The 16,962-nt window shown below is 33.3% G+C and overlaps 1 protein-coding gene across 1 annotated transcript; it reads right to left on the bottom strand.

The window, feature by feature from the left end:
* Positions 1 to 2,920: 2,920 nt before the first annotated feature.
* Positions 2,921 to 16,607, bottom strand: LOC149547010 (hydroxycinnamoyltransferase-like). The gene is made up of 4 exons (XM_089794089.1): positions 16,167 to 16,607; positions 15,137 to 16,079; positions 10,834 to 11,021; positions 2,921 to 3,031 (listed from the first exon to the last, which is right to left on the bottom strand). Exons 1-4 carry the CDS (start codon positions 16,599 to 16,601, stop codon positions 2,921 to 2,923), a joined length of 1,677 nt encoding a protein of 558 aa, XP_089650215.1. The 5' UTR covers positions 16,602 to 16,607.
* Positions 16,608 to 16,962: the final 355 nt, after the last annotated feature.

Below are 16,962 nucleotides of genomic sequence, written 5' to 3'. Positions count from 1 at the left end.
TTCTCCTTTATCCAATTGCCAATTTACCTCAATTCAGAAGCATTTAAAGGATTATTCCCATATACAATCTAGAATGGTGATTTACTAGTACTCATGTTGAAAGAATTATTTGTATGAAATCCTACCTAAGGTAGAATCAGATCCCATCCCTTTGGTTTATTTCCAATCAAGCATCTCAGAAAATTCCCCAAACTTTGATTTTTCAACATCAATTTTTTCATCAACCTATGGATGATGTGATGAATTGAACTTCAAATTTGTCTTCAATTTCTCACACAAAGTGCACCAAAAATATCCAAAAAATTTGGTATCTCGATCATAAAGTATACTCATTGGAAGACTGTAGTCTCACCACTTCTTTGAAAAATAAGTCTGTCGTATAAATAGGATCACAAGTCTTCTTTTAGGTAATGAAATATTACATTTTTAAAAATCTACAAACCACCACAAATATAGAATCATTACCTTGCAGTGTCCTTGGTAAAGTAAGAACAAAATCCATGTTGACATCCTCCCATGACTTCTTTGGTACATGTAATGGTTGATACAACCCAATATTATGCTTCACTCCTTTTTCCATGTAACATACTTTGTAACTTTGCACAAACTTCTTCGTGTCTTTCTATACTTTTGGTGAGTAATGATTCTCAACAACTAAATAAATAGTCTTATATCTACCAAAGTGTTTAGTGAACCCTCCACTATTCTTCTTCATGATGAGATTCTATCTCATAGAACTTCTAGGAATGCACAATTAACTTCCTTTGAATAACATACCGTCCTTAATTATGAAATACAACCACTTTTTCCTATCAAGTGTAAAAGGTTCTATACAAACCCTCCAAGATTCACCAAAATTAGGATCCTCTCAATTAAAATTCTTGAGTTACTTGAACCCAACCACCTTAATCTTCATCTATATCAACAAAAGTTTTGGTCTACTAAGAGAATCCGCAACTCTATAAGATTTCCCATTCCTATGTTTCAAAATAAATGTATAACTCTACAAAAATTCAACCCACTTCAAATTCCTTTTGTTCAATTTTTCTTGACTATTCAAATATTTCCAAGATTGATAATATATATATATATATAGAAAAAACTCCTTAAGAAAAAGATAATATCTCCATTTCATCAATTCCTAAACTATAGTATAAAATTTTCAATCATAACATAATATTTTATTTTGGCATCCTTCAACTTCTCATTAAAATAATCAATAGTTCTACCTTCTTGGCTCAAAATAGCTCCTATTACAGTACCACTAGCATCAAATTCTACTTGAAACATCTTATTACAATCTAGAAGTGATAAAACAAGCTTCTTTGTAACTTTCTATTTCAATAGATTAAGATTGTTATAGACACTGGTAGTCCACTTAAACTATTTCCTATACCCTCTCATTGTATTAGGCAAAGGGCCAGAAATACTACTAAAACCTCAAATAAACTTTGTATAAAACTTGTTAGTCCATGGAAAGATCTTATCTTAGTTGCACTCCTTGAAGTAGGCCATTCAAGGATAACCTTCACTTTCTTGGGGTCCATTTTTATACCTTCTATTGATACCAAAATTCCCAAAGTACACCAACTCCTTCACAAAACTACACTTCTTTAGATTTATAAGTATCTTTTCTTCCCCAAACTTATCAAACACCTTAAAAGTATGCATCAAATACTCTTCCAATGTATTGCTAAAGATCAAAATATCATCTAGGTAAACAATAAAAAATTTACGTAGAAACTCTTTCAATACCTCATTCATGAGCCACATGAAAGTTCTTAGTGCATTGGTTAGGCCAAAAGGTATGACTAACCACTCATACAATCCTTCATTTGTTTTAAGGTGGTCTTCCACTCAGCTCCTTCTCTACTATAAATATGATGGTATCCACTCTTCAAATCTATCTTTCTAAAATATATAACTCAACTCAAGCAATCCATAATATCATCCATCCATGAAAATAAAAATCTCTAATTGATTGTGATCCTATTTACGACTCACACATTTATGCACATCCTCCATTCTTCTTTGGTGCTAATACTATTGGTATAACATATGGAGTCACGCTCTCCCAAACTAATCACTTTTGTAATAACTTATTCACTTGTCTATTCAGCTTCTCAATTTCTACCGGTGTCATTCTATGCACTAACTTAATTGGCAAACTGGCTCCTAGAATTAAGTCCATTTGGTGATTGATCTTCCTTACTAGGACTAATCCATCAAGTACAAATGTATCTAACACAATATCAGGAAACTCTCCCAACAAATATGCAACCTATTTAGGTATCTCTAGTTCTTTAGTGCCATCTTTTGGGATTAGAAAAAAACACATATGTTCATCCTTCATTCCTTTCCATCAATATAACATATTCTAGTAGCACTACATATATTTTCTTCTTTTTCCTTCAATGACTTAAACATATGTTTCACTACATCTTTTATCATAGTGTAAGTATTTGCTTGCCTATCATGTAAACCATACTTGTCTAACTACCATGACCTACCCAACAATATATGAAATGTGTATATAGATATGATATCACAAAGCACCTCATCATGGTAGCTTCGAATCTTGAACTTCACTAGGCACTGCCCATTGACAAGGATCTTGTGGTCATCCTACACTTAGGCAATATGATATGGATGTAGGTGTTTCTACCTCTTGATATCTAACTTTATGACTATATTCTAACACTAGATCGTTAGTACACTTCCACCATCAATGATCACATCACAACACTTATCTTCACATCTGTACCTTGTGCAAAACAAATTCCTCCTTTGATTAGATTAATTCTAACCACTCAACAAGACTCATTTATTAACTAGGACTTCTCATCTTCCACCATCCTTAGAATGAAATGATTTGGCATCTTCATCAATGTAACCCTATCTTGGCCTTTTGAACTTTGATCTATCCTTCCTTGCCACTCAGAACATTCAAAAGCTCTATACCCTTCTTCTCTACAATGAAAGCATTTTCCATGGAAATATCCTCTTCAAAATCCTTGCCCTGTGCCTCCTCCTGTTTAGTTTATATTGTTTTGATCATTGAAATTATTGGAATTATTTCCCCTTTTGTTTTGATTTCTATTGATTTTTCCATCCTTATTCTTCTTATAATGAGTTCGACTTCCATAAGATTGTCTGCCAAATCTTCTACTATGACCTCTACCTCTATTTTTGTTATCAAACATTTTTCTTAGTTTCTCCACAACTCTCAAGGAAAATAGGTACACCTCCTCAATACTCTTCATTCAAACTAGACTCGGCTCCTCCTAAATTCTTTTCCTTATCCTGTTAAGATAACAAGAAACTTTCTACTTATCATCTTCTGTATGGTTAGTTCTAATGAGAACTCGGTATAACTCTTCAATATATTATTGAATAGATCTTCCTACTCGCTTCAACCCTTGAATTTTCTTTTATAGGTCAAGCTTTTTGTTCACAAGAATATATCATCACTTCAAGTTATCTATTATGTCATCCCATTTGGTGATTTTGTCCTTTCCTCTTCTGTTTTTCTCCAACTAAATCTCTTAACTCTAGATCTTTGCATGTCCCTTCAATTTTTCCTTCACAAACTTGATCCTATAAGTATTCTCAATATCTTCATACTAAAAGTATTCCTCCAATTCATAGATCAAATTGATCATCTTCTCTAGGTTAAGATTTCCTAAAAATGTCGGAACCTCAAACTTCTAGGTCTTTTTCTTAATCTAGGGGGTGGCCATGAAAAGCCTTTATTCTTCTAGGTTCAAAGCTACCTCTACTTTAGTAGTTTCTTCTTCTTAACCTTCATCCTTGTTTTTATCTCTTACAAAAAGATCTATTCCTCTACACATTTATTCTCCCAATGCTTGCATCTATCTCTAGAAGGCTCTAAAACCCTTAGGTGTAACACCTGCGACTCTTCCACAATTCTCTCTTGATGGAGGTATTTTTGTACTTTAGCTATAACACTAGTGGAAACTGCCTCATATTCGGTGATATGTCTACACATTTAGGCCAAACAATGGTCCTAGTGTAGCTACCTCATTGTCAGCAATCCATTTACACACTCAGAAACTACTGCTCTAATATCTCTTGGTGAAGGGTTCTCCATTTAATACCACAAACATATAATGAGAATAAAGAAATAACACCAATTTGCAAGAATAAAAGATGGGCTTCTTATGATCACCACAAATGTGGTATTATATAATTTTGAAATATATTATTCAAACCCACTAGGGCACCTTCTTTGCAATAGTTTGCCACACAAAGTTGTGAACCATCACCCAAAGTTGTCCTAGACAATGTATGGGCATTCCTTAAACAAGAATTTTTACACTACCCATGAAGTTTCTAGACATCAAATCCTAACCCTTGAGACCAACTAACTCTAAAATTACATATAGAGTCAACTTGATACACCTTTGATACTTAGTTTGGAAATTTCGGTCAACCAAACTTTGAAAGGCCATAAATTTTGAATTGTTGCTCTAATTGGCTATCGTAACCACTTTTTCAAACCATCTTCTTTTGATCTATAGGGCCCAACTTCTGGAAGCTCCATCCAACCCCATTGTGGATCCCATCTAGGGCCTTTAAGGTCTTCAATGGTGAGCATAATTTTTTTATACTAAAATTGTCCATCAAAAATTGAAATAAATCCATCAATACTCATGATATGGAACTAAGCCTCACATGGTAGGCTAACATATCCAAGATGAAAATCAACCTATAAATTAAGACACTTTGAGCTCATATGAGTGACTTGCTAAGCAAGAAGCGTTCACAAAAAACAACTCTGCACTGAGACAACCCTTATTTAAGAAACAAAAGGGATACATTTTTAAGTGATGCAAGATCTTTCTCTTACATCCAGGATTCTCCTACATCAATATTATATGTATATATGTATGCATGTATATGTGATTGTGTGTGTGTTTTTGTGTGTACAAATATGTATATATATATGTGCGTGTGTATATATACATGTGTGTGTGTGTGTGTGTGTGTATACATATAGATATATACATATAAATATATATATATATACATATAAATATATATATATACATATATATATATACACACACATATATATATACATGTATATATATATATATATGTATATATATATATATATGTATATGTATATATATATATATATGTATATGTATATATATATATATATATATATATATATATATATATATATATATATATATATATATATGTATATATATATGTATATGTATATGTATATGTATATGTATATGTATATGTATATATGTATATATATGTATATATATATATATATATATGTATATATGTATATATACATATATATGTATATATGTATATATACATATATATGTATATATACATATATACATATATATGTATATATACATATATACATATATATGTATATATACATATATAGATACATACATATATATATACATACATATGTATGTATATATACATATGTATGTATGTATATATGTATATATCTATACACACACACACACACACACACACACACATAAAGTAGGTGATAACATATTATTATCAAACTTTTAGTTTTTTAATTAGAGTAGGCTATTATATATATATCTATATCTTCTCAACATGGCTTACTATTATCTAGAGTGTGAATGATACCATTTTTAATATGATTTTTGTTTGTGCAATTTATCTCATTACAAGTCTAATATAACATCTCTTTTGCTAGTGAAAACATACTATATACCATTTTATTACTTTATTATTATATACATTTGGATTTTTTCATTATTATTAATAAAGGAAGGATAAGAGTCTTCAACCTAGATAGTAGCATTACCACACACCCTTTGTACTACTATGGGTCATTACAAATAAGAAATAACAAAGGGAAACTCAAAGCTCAAACAACAAGAGCCCTAGAATTTAAAAAACTAATAAAAGACCATCAAGTTAAAAGAGTTATAATAGTATCCAACCTAATAATACTAATGTCACTACTTCAACTATAGTAACCTAGAAGAGTTTGAAGAAGGTTTTGAGCCCCAAAAGTAGTGGGGATTACCAACATACATATTAGTTTTAAATCTGTGTCTCAAAATTATAAGTGAGAGCACAACAACCAAGTCTAAACTAAAGAAACACATAAGAACTTAACAAAAATAAAGAATAGAAATCCAAAAGATGAAAATAGACAAAAATACTAAGCTTGTTTTACATTTTTCTTATAGATTTCAATGTTCTTATAATTAAATATGATTTCTTTTTATTTTATATTATTTTCCACCTTTTTATATTGCAATAAGATTTTTTTTTGAAGACAAGTCATCTATTATAAAAACACTTTTGAGTTATAAATTCAAATAAATCTACTCATAAAAAATTGCCATTTCAAATAATCAAAACAAGTTTTTTCCCCCTTGATTCATGTTTTCATTTGAAAATTATATCAAACCATTATATCTATAATGCATAGATTTAAACTTTTTAAATTATAAATGGGGGAGTTCAAATATTGAAGTATTTAAATTGGCAGTTCACTAGTTTAACAAACCACTCATATTTATTATAATTTTTCTTAAGAAAAGCTATCTAATATGAAAAAAACTAATGAAATCATTGTTGAAATTACCACATCATACACACAATTCAAATAGTAATAATATTAACATAATAACAATAGTGCATAGAGTGCTAAATAAATTTAAGATATATGGATATATTAAAATATTGACATAATATAACTACTTCCAAATGTTAATCAATTAATTCTTACATGAACGAGGAAGATACAAAAATATGCAAATAAATTGCGTATAAATACTTCCCAACATGTATCATGTAATTAATAAAAGTAGTTAAGATTAATAAATCATAGTAATTAAGTCATAAAATAATATAACATGGTGTGTTAATAGATAAGTGTGTCACTATCACAATGATTACATTAATGGAAAAACATCACAATGCATAGTAATCTACTACATCACTTCACATTATCATAATAATGATTTTTCTTCAAATAATTTGACCATAATGTACTCATGAAACACACCCTTAGAAGTCTATTTATTATGCAAGCTCTATTAATATACTCTTGCTCAAGCATTAATAAAGACAAAAACTTAATAGAGATCTAACATAATTGGACTGTGTAGGTGATCTTTTAGATGCTTCATAATGAAGGATAATGAGATATTACTCTTCCATTATCCACAAGCAAATAAATTATTTGCACTATAATACCTCATGTTTCTTTGTACCTACACACAAATAAATTATTGATTATTATTATGTATTTTTTCATAAATTATATCTTAGATAATTACCTTACACTCGTAATATTTTTGCTTTTTAAACCATTACTTACACTTGTATCTAGTACTAGTAAGGAACAATCTGAGGATTATTCCTATGAAATGGATATAAAATTATTCAAAAAATGAATGCACGCAAGCTATAAATTTTTTAAGATAATGAAGACAATAAAAGAAAAAATTATAATTATAATTTAATTCAAGGAGATAAGAACATTAATTTATTTGTACTTAAAATGATTATACAAGACGAAATATTAATCAATAAAAAACTTCTTAGTTAAATGGTAAGGATTTATGATTTTGAAAACAATACAAAAAAAAAATGTGATGAATTTTTTTCCCTCCTAAGACTACACTTTTTCAAAACAAACTTCTTTACAAAAGTTCTTAATGCTATACTCTAGACTACCTATTGAATTTTCATTGTATTCTTCACAACCATCTTCTCACGTAAAGTGATCTTAAGGAAGAGTTAATTTCTTTTTCCAATGATGATTCCTCTGTTGTTGATGGTTTTCCTTATGAGTTAAATAAAGCATTTTGGTACATACTTGTTGGTTGCTTACACAATGTGTATATCAAAGTCATTCAAATATGATCTTAATATAATGTTATTAAGAAAGGAAATATTAACTATCTTCTCAAGTAAAGTGATATTAAGTAAGAGTTAATTTCTTTTGTCACTAATAAATCCTATACCCTTGATAGTTTCCCTTATGAGTTATATAAAGCCTTTTGGGGCATGCTTGTTGGTGGCTTACACAATGTGTATATCAAAACCATTCAAATATGGTATTTATATACTATTATTAAGAAAGGAAATATTAGTTTAATAGTATTTCCATGAGATTGACATTAAAATGTCCTTATGTTTTCATCAAGATAAAAAAAACTTAATGCTGATGGTAGAATTTCAAGGCATTTTACTTAATAAAGTATGTTGTGAGTATCTACTTTAAAGGGTTAAAGGCCCCACGTTTACTTTCATAGATAGTAACTACTTATGCTACATTCTGTAGTCAATGATATAATTATTTGAACATTTGAGATTGAGCAAGAAATATTGTTCTCTTTCTCCATTACTTGATGACCTTGTAAGTCTTTAAATATATCTATGATCAAGATTTTTTCCAATCGTATGTTTTTGAAGTAATTGATAGCAACCAACAAGATAGGGGGTTGACCATGAAGTATAAAAAAGCTAAAAAATAGCTAGAGGTAACCTCCTTGTCAACTAACCTATACCAACTTTAAAATTCAAAAAAAAAATGTTCATAGTCAGCATAATGGTACTAGCAGTCTTTAAACTAACATGCATAATAGACAATAAAGTAAAATAACAGCTAACACAAAAGTTGCTTCTATGAGTCCTCCTAAACGACATAAACATAAAGACCCATGGGGTACCAAGCTCATAGGTGTAATCATAAACAAGAAAAAAGAGAAACTTTAGACATAGGGTTAGCTGCCCTTTTCAAGCCCATGGTTTTCCTCCTTCTCAGACACATCCTTTCCCCTGTCGTCCCCTTCCACTTTAATCAATTTATCTAGGATGGTTTTTACCCAATCCTTAGCTAGAAACTCATAGATGGAACTAGTGGCCTCAGTAACTTTGCCCAGGTGCTTTTCCTCTTTGTTTGTGTGCAAAAAATAAAGGGTGGTGGCTACAAAGTGCATGACATTGGTGGAAAACTCCACCAAGGTTTCGAACTTCTAGTAGATAACAATTTGGTTATTGGCCAAGTTGCTCTTGAAATTATCCAACCTTTGTAGTCTCAGCTTGCTATGGCTATGGTTTCCCTTCTTCCTAGCACCTTTGGGGGTTTCTTTTCTTGGGGAGGTAATATCACCCCTGCACTCCTAGCTAGGGTAGCCTCAGGAGTGTCAGAGACATGGGAGGGACTTATAGGGCTTGTGGTAGGTTTTTTGTGCCCATACATTCTTTTCTTTTTAGCAGGTTTAGCATCACTTTTGGAGGAATTGGAGCTAGAATCATGCATGCAAGGTGACTTAAATTTTTCCATCTAGAGGCATTTATTGGACCTCCTATCAATTTTCTTACCTTGCCTAGTGTCTAAATTTGACTCAATTAGGCTAACCTTCAGGTTAATTTTGACACCAAGGGCAGGGGCTTTCTTGAACTTCCTATGGCTAGGGCCAGGGCTAGGGTCAAGGGAGACAAGGGGGTTAATAAAAAGCGATGGATTTAGGGAAAAATGTTAGGTATAAATTTTACTCATTAGCCCCTAGTGGATGAAGTAGAAGGTTTTCCCCTCCTCATGTTTCCTCCTTGCCTTAAGAATACCATCTTCCACCGAATGCAATAACAGAAATGAGAAAGAGATGTGGTCCAAATTCTTGAAATGATTTAAGATAGTGAAATGGTAGTAGTATAGTACCTTGAAATGGTCGTCCAAGGTGATGTATTGCATGATGGCATATAAAATGATGTCTTAGGTCTTAAGAAGGGGAGCCTGAGAGAACCAACCACGTATTCTTTCTAGTTCCTCTTTTCACTTGAAGAATTGTTGTAGGCTAGCTTCCTGATTGACGTTTTCTTGCTTCCACCAGTTCTTTCCATCCATCAAAAATTCATTGGCCCTCACAATGGTTTCTTCCAAAATATTGAAGCTCATATGATTAATTGTCACCTTTTGATCCTTCCAAGTTTAGAATAACTACATCGATATAACTTAATAGTGCTTCACCATACCCTCTATAAACTGTAAAAGGCCACATTCCTACAATTACACCATCACCATCTCATTGCTACAAATGCTATCTTCTAGACCCATTGGTTCAATTCGATCACTATTTCCCATAGTGTCACCCAAATCCACCACGAATTCATCAGATGACATAACCTTGTTGCAAGTTTTGACATTGATGGATATAAATTGAAAACCCTCAACAAATAAAATGAAAAGGCATTGCATGACCATCATAAGTCTGCCATGTTTCCTGCAAAACAAAAAACCACTCTTCTCAGCACATGTGAGTGTTCTCTTTCCTTTAGTAAATAGTTGCTGCCAGTTGTAGCTTGTGTGTGAATTCATTAACCTATCATTTTGATCATTACTAGATCATTCATTGCATCTTTCCAAATCCTCCCTCTATGTCCTTTTACAATAGTAATTAATGTTCGCAACAACCAAAATCACAATGCGAATCAGCAAACAATTATGCCAAAAAATCCCTTTATGAAGCATCCTGTTTATATGCCCACATGGAGAAAAGAAGGCACACCGCCTATTTTGTTTATTCATATGTAATTAATGAAGGTGCACTCCCTTTCCATCACAACTTGAGTTGATGATGGTAACCTTTTGATGTCATCCCATTCCACAAGGTGTGTGACACTGTGGCCAACTTTATCCAGTCCATCTGCCACACCATTTCCCTCTTGATATATATGGGCTACATGGATCTCTTGGAAATCTTCCATCAACATTCAGATTTCCTTGATTGTGACTTTAATCAACCAATTGATTCTGCCTTCTCCCTTAGCAACCTTAATGATTAACATTGAGTCTCCCTCAATAGCCAGCTTATTGATTCCCTGAGCTCTTGCAATTCTTAGTCCCCAGAGAAGTGCCAGTGCTTTAGCTTCATTGTTGGAGCCCCCATCGTAGTTTCCCGTGTAGGCGAAAACCATATTTCCCATACTATTGTGAAGGATACCTCTAACAGTAATGCTACCTAGTACAACCAAACCATCAAAGTTTAGCTTGAGCTAGGAGTGAAAGTGTGTCGGGGGGGGGGGATGCTACATTGTCTTCATTCTAGCCAGAACTTTGGAATTGTCAAATTGTGCCACAATTGGGCCATCATTCCAAGCTAAAGCCCATTTCATGTCAAGCTCGCTCGGGGAGTTTGAGAGGGGGGACTTCCACCACCATACCCCACTGCATTTTTTTAGAAGCTTGATAGTGATCTAGGCCACCCCTCGACTAGTATTGGCTTGGTCCCTAAAAATCTTGTTGTTCCTCTCCTTATAGATATTCCATGAAATGTTTGAGGGGAGAATCATCCATAAGCTTTTGAGGTATGGGTGGTTAGTCGAGCCATCCCAACGAGCAAACTATTCTAGATCTCTATCCATGCACCATTAAACCTCCCATAAAGTAAGAACCTCCCTCTCAACCTCCGTGGCAAAGGGGTAGTGTATAAGCACATGATTAACAAATTTAGCTTCATTAAGACATAAAATACAACATCTTATGTTGATGGGATTTATATTTCTATTTCATTATAGTATAGATTGTGAATGGTCACTTTCTAAATAATTTTCTCAGTCTTAGTGACAAAGAAGAGAACATCAAGAAGGCTATTCAATGCCTTCAAATTTTTTTTGCCAAATCTCTACCTCAAAAATATTTTAATAAAATTTGATTATTCTATAAATAGTTATTCTTCAATAAGATAGTGTTTCTTGTTTCCTTCTTCTTTAAGAAAAATGATCATGAGGAGAATTTTTAATTCTTTGAAATCCATTTCACTATTTATTTTATTCCTTCTAACATTTATTAATCTATGATTGCAAGGATTAAGAAAAAAATGAATTTTTTTATCATGAAGCCCCTCTTGTTCATTAGGTAGTTTTAGATTTATTCAAAGGTATTGAAAACTACTCACGTTTTCCATTCTTTCTTTTACACACCTTCTAAAGCCTTCAATATGAGGGTTGAGAAGATCCCTAGAGATTTTTTCTAGGCTTGTAATGATTGATATATATATATATATATATATATATATCACATCTTTCATAAGGTTTCTTATGAATCTATTCCTACCATATAAATGTAGAGACATTAGATTGATTTCCATATGTTTTTAGGTGGTTTCATTGTATGCTATGAAGAAAATAGACAATTTATTATAATGAGATTTTAAAACACTTATTTTATATTGTATTGGGATGGGAAATTCTTAAGCCTAAAAAATATGGAAGATCTTAAATGTTGAAAATATTCTTGTTGTGAATGAGCTAATTCTCATTCTCAACATTTGTTTTTAGTATTTTTGAAGTATAGGAAGCCACTAAACCCTAGTTTTATTTGATTGGAACTAATTTTCATAATTTAAAAATAATAATAATAACAAATACTCCTTTTGGTGGTTAATTCTCCTCATTTTCAAGGTATTTCAATGGATCACTTTTGTTAGAGCCATGCTATCAAATTTTAAAAGCATAACAAACACATAGTTAGATTTCATCTGCTTGAGTTTTCTTTGTTTCCCACTTATAAGATTAAACATAATTTCTCTAATCAAATATTAATATACTTATTAGATAGATGTTGATTTTATAGTAATAACTTCATAGATGTTTCACAAATAGTGAGTTTAGTACTCCAAACATTGGTGGAAAGACCAATAATTATTTCTAGAAGCTCTCTTTTGGAGTTATATGTTGTCCAAAGGCAACTCTTGGCTGTCTTGACTAAATGTGGTATAAAACTCTATTTTTCTAATAGCAATATTTATCTTATGAGGTGTGGAAAATAAGATTATTTTTTATTTTGGCTATGATGCTTGAGCCTTATTCGGAAGAAAATTCATTGGTTCCCAATGTAACAATGTCTTAAATTAGAAATTTATCTTAGTTACATGGGAATATACACTCTTAATGGGATCACAGTTTAATTAATGGTTTGTTTAAGTCCTATAGATATACTCTTTTTTCTTAGCACATGGTTCTTCTTGTAGATTGGCCTAGTTTGTGGGTTGACAAGTGTACCAAATTTCATGTACACTTTGAAGATGATTTTTTGGATTAAGTATTGTGAAGGATATAATGCTTCTTTCATGTATTCGTAATATTATTCATAATGCCAATATTCCCTCAAGGTCTATTGGTGAAGTGAAAATATTGTTAATGAGACCACTAATGATTAATTCTATTGATAACAAGACTTTGAAATTGAAATAAGAACTAAGGGTTGGATCATACCCCAAGGGTATTTAGCGAAATTGACACCCTTTAGTCCAAGGAATTTACTCGAAGTGTTACATCATAAGGATTGTGCACGTTGACTAGTAGCTATAACCAGGTTGTGGATGTAAAAGCTTTATTTAAAAAATACCTTTGATAATTTATTTATTTACGAATCTATTCCGAATTCATTATCTATTCTAATATTTTTGTACAAATTCAATTCTAAGCTTGTAAAGTTGAACTTGAATATATGGGGGTACTATCCGTTGCACTATTGTCTCTAGGTTCCTTTTGATAGCATTATTTCTTGTGGACATCAACATGTGCATAACTATTTATCTAAACAAAATAGCTGCCAATCTCATTTCATGGTTATGTGCTTGAAAATATTGGATATTTTTGTTAAATTGTGAAGTATGGTCTCAATCCTCATATCAAATATCATGTACATGAGACATTGGCTAGCCAAATAATAGAAAATTTTCCCATTTGTGTTTCACAATCTCTATAGTTCACACCTAGGCATAATGAGAATGTTAAAGATGGTGTTGGCATTATATCCTTGATGGTATTTGAAGAAAACTTCATGATAACTTAAATTCTTTTGGAAGTTGCAAGTTGTCACTAATTAATTGCTTGGAGTACTACTGTGGGGGAAGAACATCATAGCCAAGTGGCATAAAAAAATTTCAACTCCTTGTAAAGCCAAGTCCTCAATTACTAATTTCAAAAGAGCTGAAAAATGATAACTAAAATGAAATTAATAAGTTTGACATAGGCCAATGACCAGCCTTAAACATCACACGCTAAGGAAGAAATTAAGCCTGAAAAAGTAAGTCAAACTTTGACTATTTAACACTTTTGCACTAGGAATCAAGCCTTAGTGTGTGATGTTTAAGCCATTTGTAGACCAACAACCTATTATCTTATTAGCATTTTTGGTTATAAATTGTTTGTTTTGGGCACCCTTACTAGGACATTTATTCATGACTATCATGACATTTGACCATAAGTACTAGCAACTTTGAGTGCATAATTATTGAGACATCATTAAGTACATTTTGGGTGGTAGTTTGAAATTGCCCCTTTTTGACCAATTGATTCTTCACAAATTCTTTAAGGAGCTTCACTTAATACCCAAAAAACAAAAAAAAACCTAATTGCCTAGGGTAGATGAGCCAAAAGGGGAGTGGGGTCAAAAAGGTAATATGTTGGGAGAACACTTCAGACTAGTACGTTAAAAAATAACAGACCTATGGTGGTTCACTAATAATATCCCTTCAATGCATATTTCCAAAAAGAGAGGTATTTTTTTTCAAAAACTACCACTCATGTGGTGCCACATTAGTGCACCATTAAACATGATGAACTGCATATATATAGGTGCTACTTCTTCTTGGACCATTTTGAACATACCTTTAATAAACCCATTAGTGTGGCAAACTAGAGCATCAATTTTTTTGAATTGGAACTATCAACTAAGTAAAAGAAATAAAATATAAAAATTTAATGTTTAGAAGTCTGACCTCCAAATTTAGGAAGCACACCTTCTATCTCCCCTCACCTTCTATCTCCCCTCTCCAATCTTTAAAAAGAGACAAAGGAAAAATAGGAAAAATTATATAATTTAGACTATACAAAATACGAAGTCATTCATAATGATTACAAGTACACTGCCCCTATTACTTATTATTTCTGTTAATTTTTTTTTATCCGACAGTGAATGCTTGTATTAAACTTGGTTAGTATACCAGATTCTACCACTCTCCTCTCTAAAGTATTTTATTATTATCTTAAAATCAATAGTAACTGACATTTAAAAAATTGACCTCTATTATGAACGGTGACCGAACTTTACATGAAATTTACAACGTACCTGACGGATAAACACCTCGTGAGATGAGAAGTTGATGTAAGAGGATCATCTGGTGTTGAGGAAGGCAGGTTGAGACCATTATACTTTTTCCTCCATCTTTTCGAGGTGACAACACCATGCTTCCCACATTGTACGAGTCTCCTCTCTGCACATCGATAGGCTTCCCCCATCCATACTCCATGTCATACATTGGAAATCTCGGAGATCCGATTGCCAAAGTTCCGTATTTCCAACCGGCTTCACTCAGAAGATCTCTGTTACATGATTCGACCCACTCATTGAAATAATCGATCTGTTCTTCCTCGGTGCAAGAATTGATGAGTTGCTGGATAACATCCGCAGCGAAGGAGATGTCGGCATTGATGAGTGTGCCAGCTGTAGTCTGCGCCACACCCAGAGATACGCAGTTTCCGAAAGAAGTCGGCAGAAGTGGTGGCTTCAGACGACCCCTGCAATCAGCCAAAACTGCGAAGAAAACCGTTTCTTCCTGCGATGCTTGGCGAGCTCTCGTTGCGCATATCCAGAACTGAGCAGCCACTGCGATAAAGGACGTCGAGGCTCTGCTTTCTTGTTTGAGCTCTTGTATCATCTCTTCCGTAAAACAAAACGTGGAGAAGATGAGATCTCCCCTTTTCTCCTCCACCTCCTTCTCAGCACCACATGTTACATTTTTCTCTGACTGTGAATCGTCAGAAGCGAACTTGAAAATCTTTGCGCCTTTTAACCCAACGCTCACAATATCGTGGGCTTTGTAGGATATCGACGAGGAGCTCATGTTTTGTCGTTTGAAAAGTGTTCTGCCGTGGCGAGGAAGGTTGGCAATGGGAATGCCTCTGCTACACTCTGCCCACGATTTCATGAAGTGGAAAAAAGAACTTCCATCTGCTATAACGTGATGAAAGGTGGTTCCCACGCAGATCCCGTTGCCCTCAAATGCTGTGACCTGAAATATCCAGTTTTCTAGTAAGGGATTAAAGTAATTTGATACTGATTTTATAGAGGATAGAAGATGTAAGAGCTGTTGCGTTACCTGTATTGACAGAAGCGGTCTTCCGTAGTTTTCATCAGAAGAGTGATTGTGCTCGGGGGCAAGCTTTGAGAAGAAGGGTTTGCGCCGAAACCCATCTATTTCCAAGTCTCGGAACGGTACACTGATGGATGCCTCCTTAAACTCCACCCCTGCCTCGGTGAAATCGACCTCTGTTCTGCCCGTTTCTCCTTTCTTCAGGCGACCAGCCAGAGGATAGAAATGCACCAGAGTTGAGGACAGGCTTGTCTTTAGTCTTTCAATTACTGAAGTGTATTCGGCCGTAGGAGAGAGTTTATAGAAGAAAAGGGTTTGAATGTTGTCGCAGCGTATCCAGAAAAGATCAAAGCTGGAGAGGAACATGCTCTGCATTGGAGGTGGGATGGCCGGTTTCACCATACACGCTCTCCTCACTTCCACAACCATTTCTTCTGCCATTGAATTCTAGATGCAAGCGTTCACCATCAACGGCCTTTTCTATCAACTTCAGTCAACATGTGTTTCCAACCTAACCCTGACGGGTAGTTTTCCTTTCGAGGCACCCTCGAAACAGACACGTGCCCGGGCCCACATCTTCTAAGACAATGCTGTTGTCGTTTGTAATTATGTTTCCCGTTCAAACGCTGTTAAAACTTATACAATTGTATTGTCATGTATGCGAGCTGCAGACAAACCCTCTTGTACCATTGTTGCAGAGATTGTTGAATAATAACTTTTTATTAGTTCTCCCCGTAGGCAATAAATTATGGGACATGCTAGCCCACAGACAAAATGCACTAAACAACTAAGTCAAATTTTT

Source organism: Cupressus sempervirens, chromosome 7 (genome assembly GCF_028749045.1).
Source record: "Cupressus sempervirens isolate cs-2001-9-10 chromosome 7, ASM2874904v1, whole genome shotgun sequence".
NCBI classification, from domain to species: domain Eukaryota; kingdom Viridiplantae; phylum Streptophyta; class Pinopsida; order Cupressales; family Cupressaceae; genus Cupressus; species Cupressus sempervirens.
Note: the sequence above shows the minus strand (reverse complement) of the source record. Positions and strands in the feature narration are given on the sequence as shown.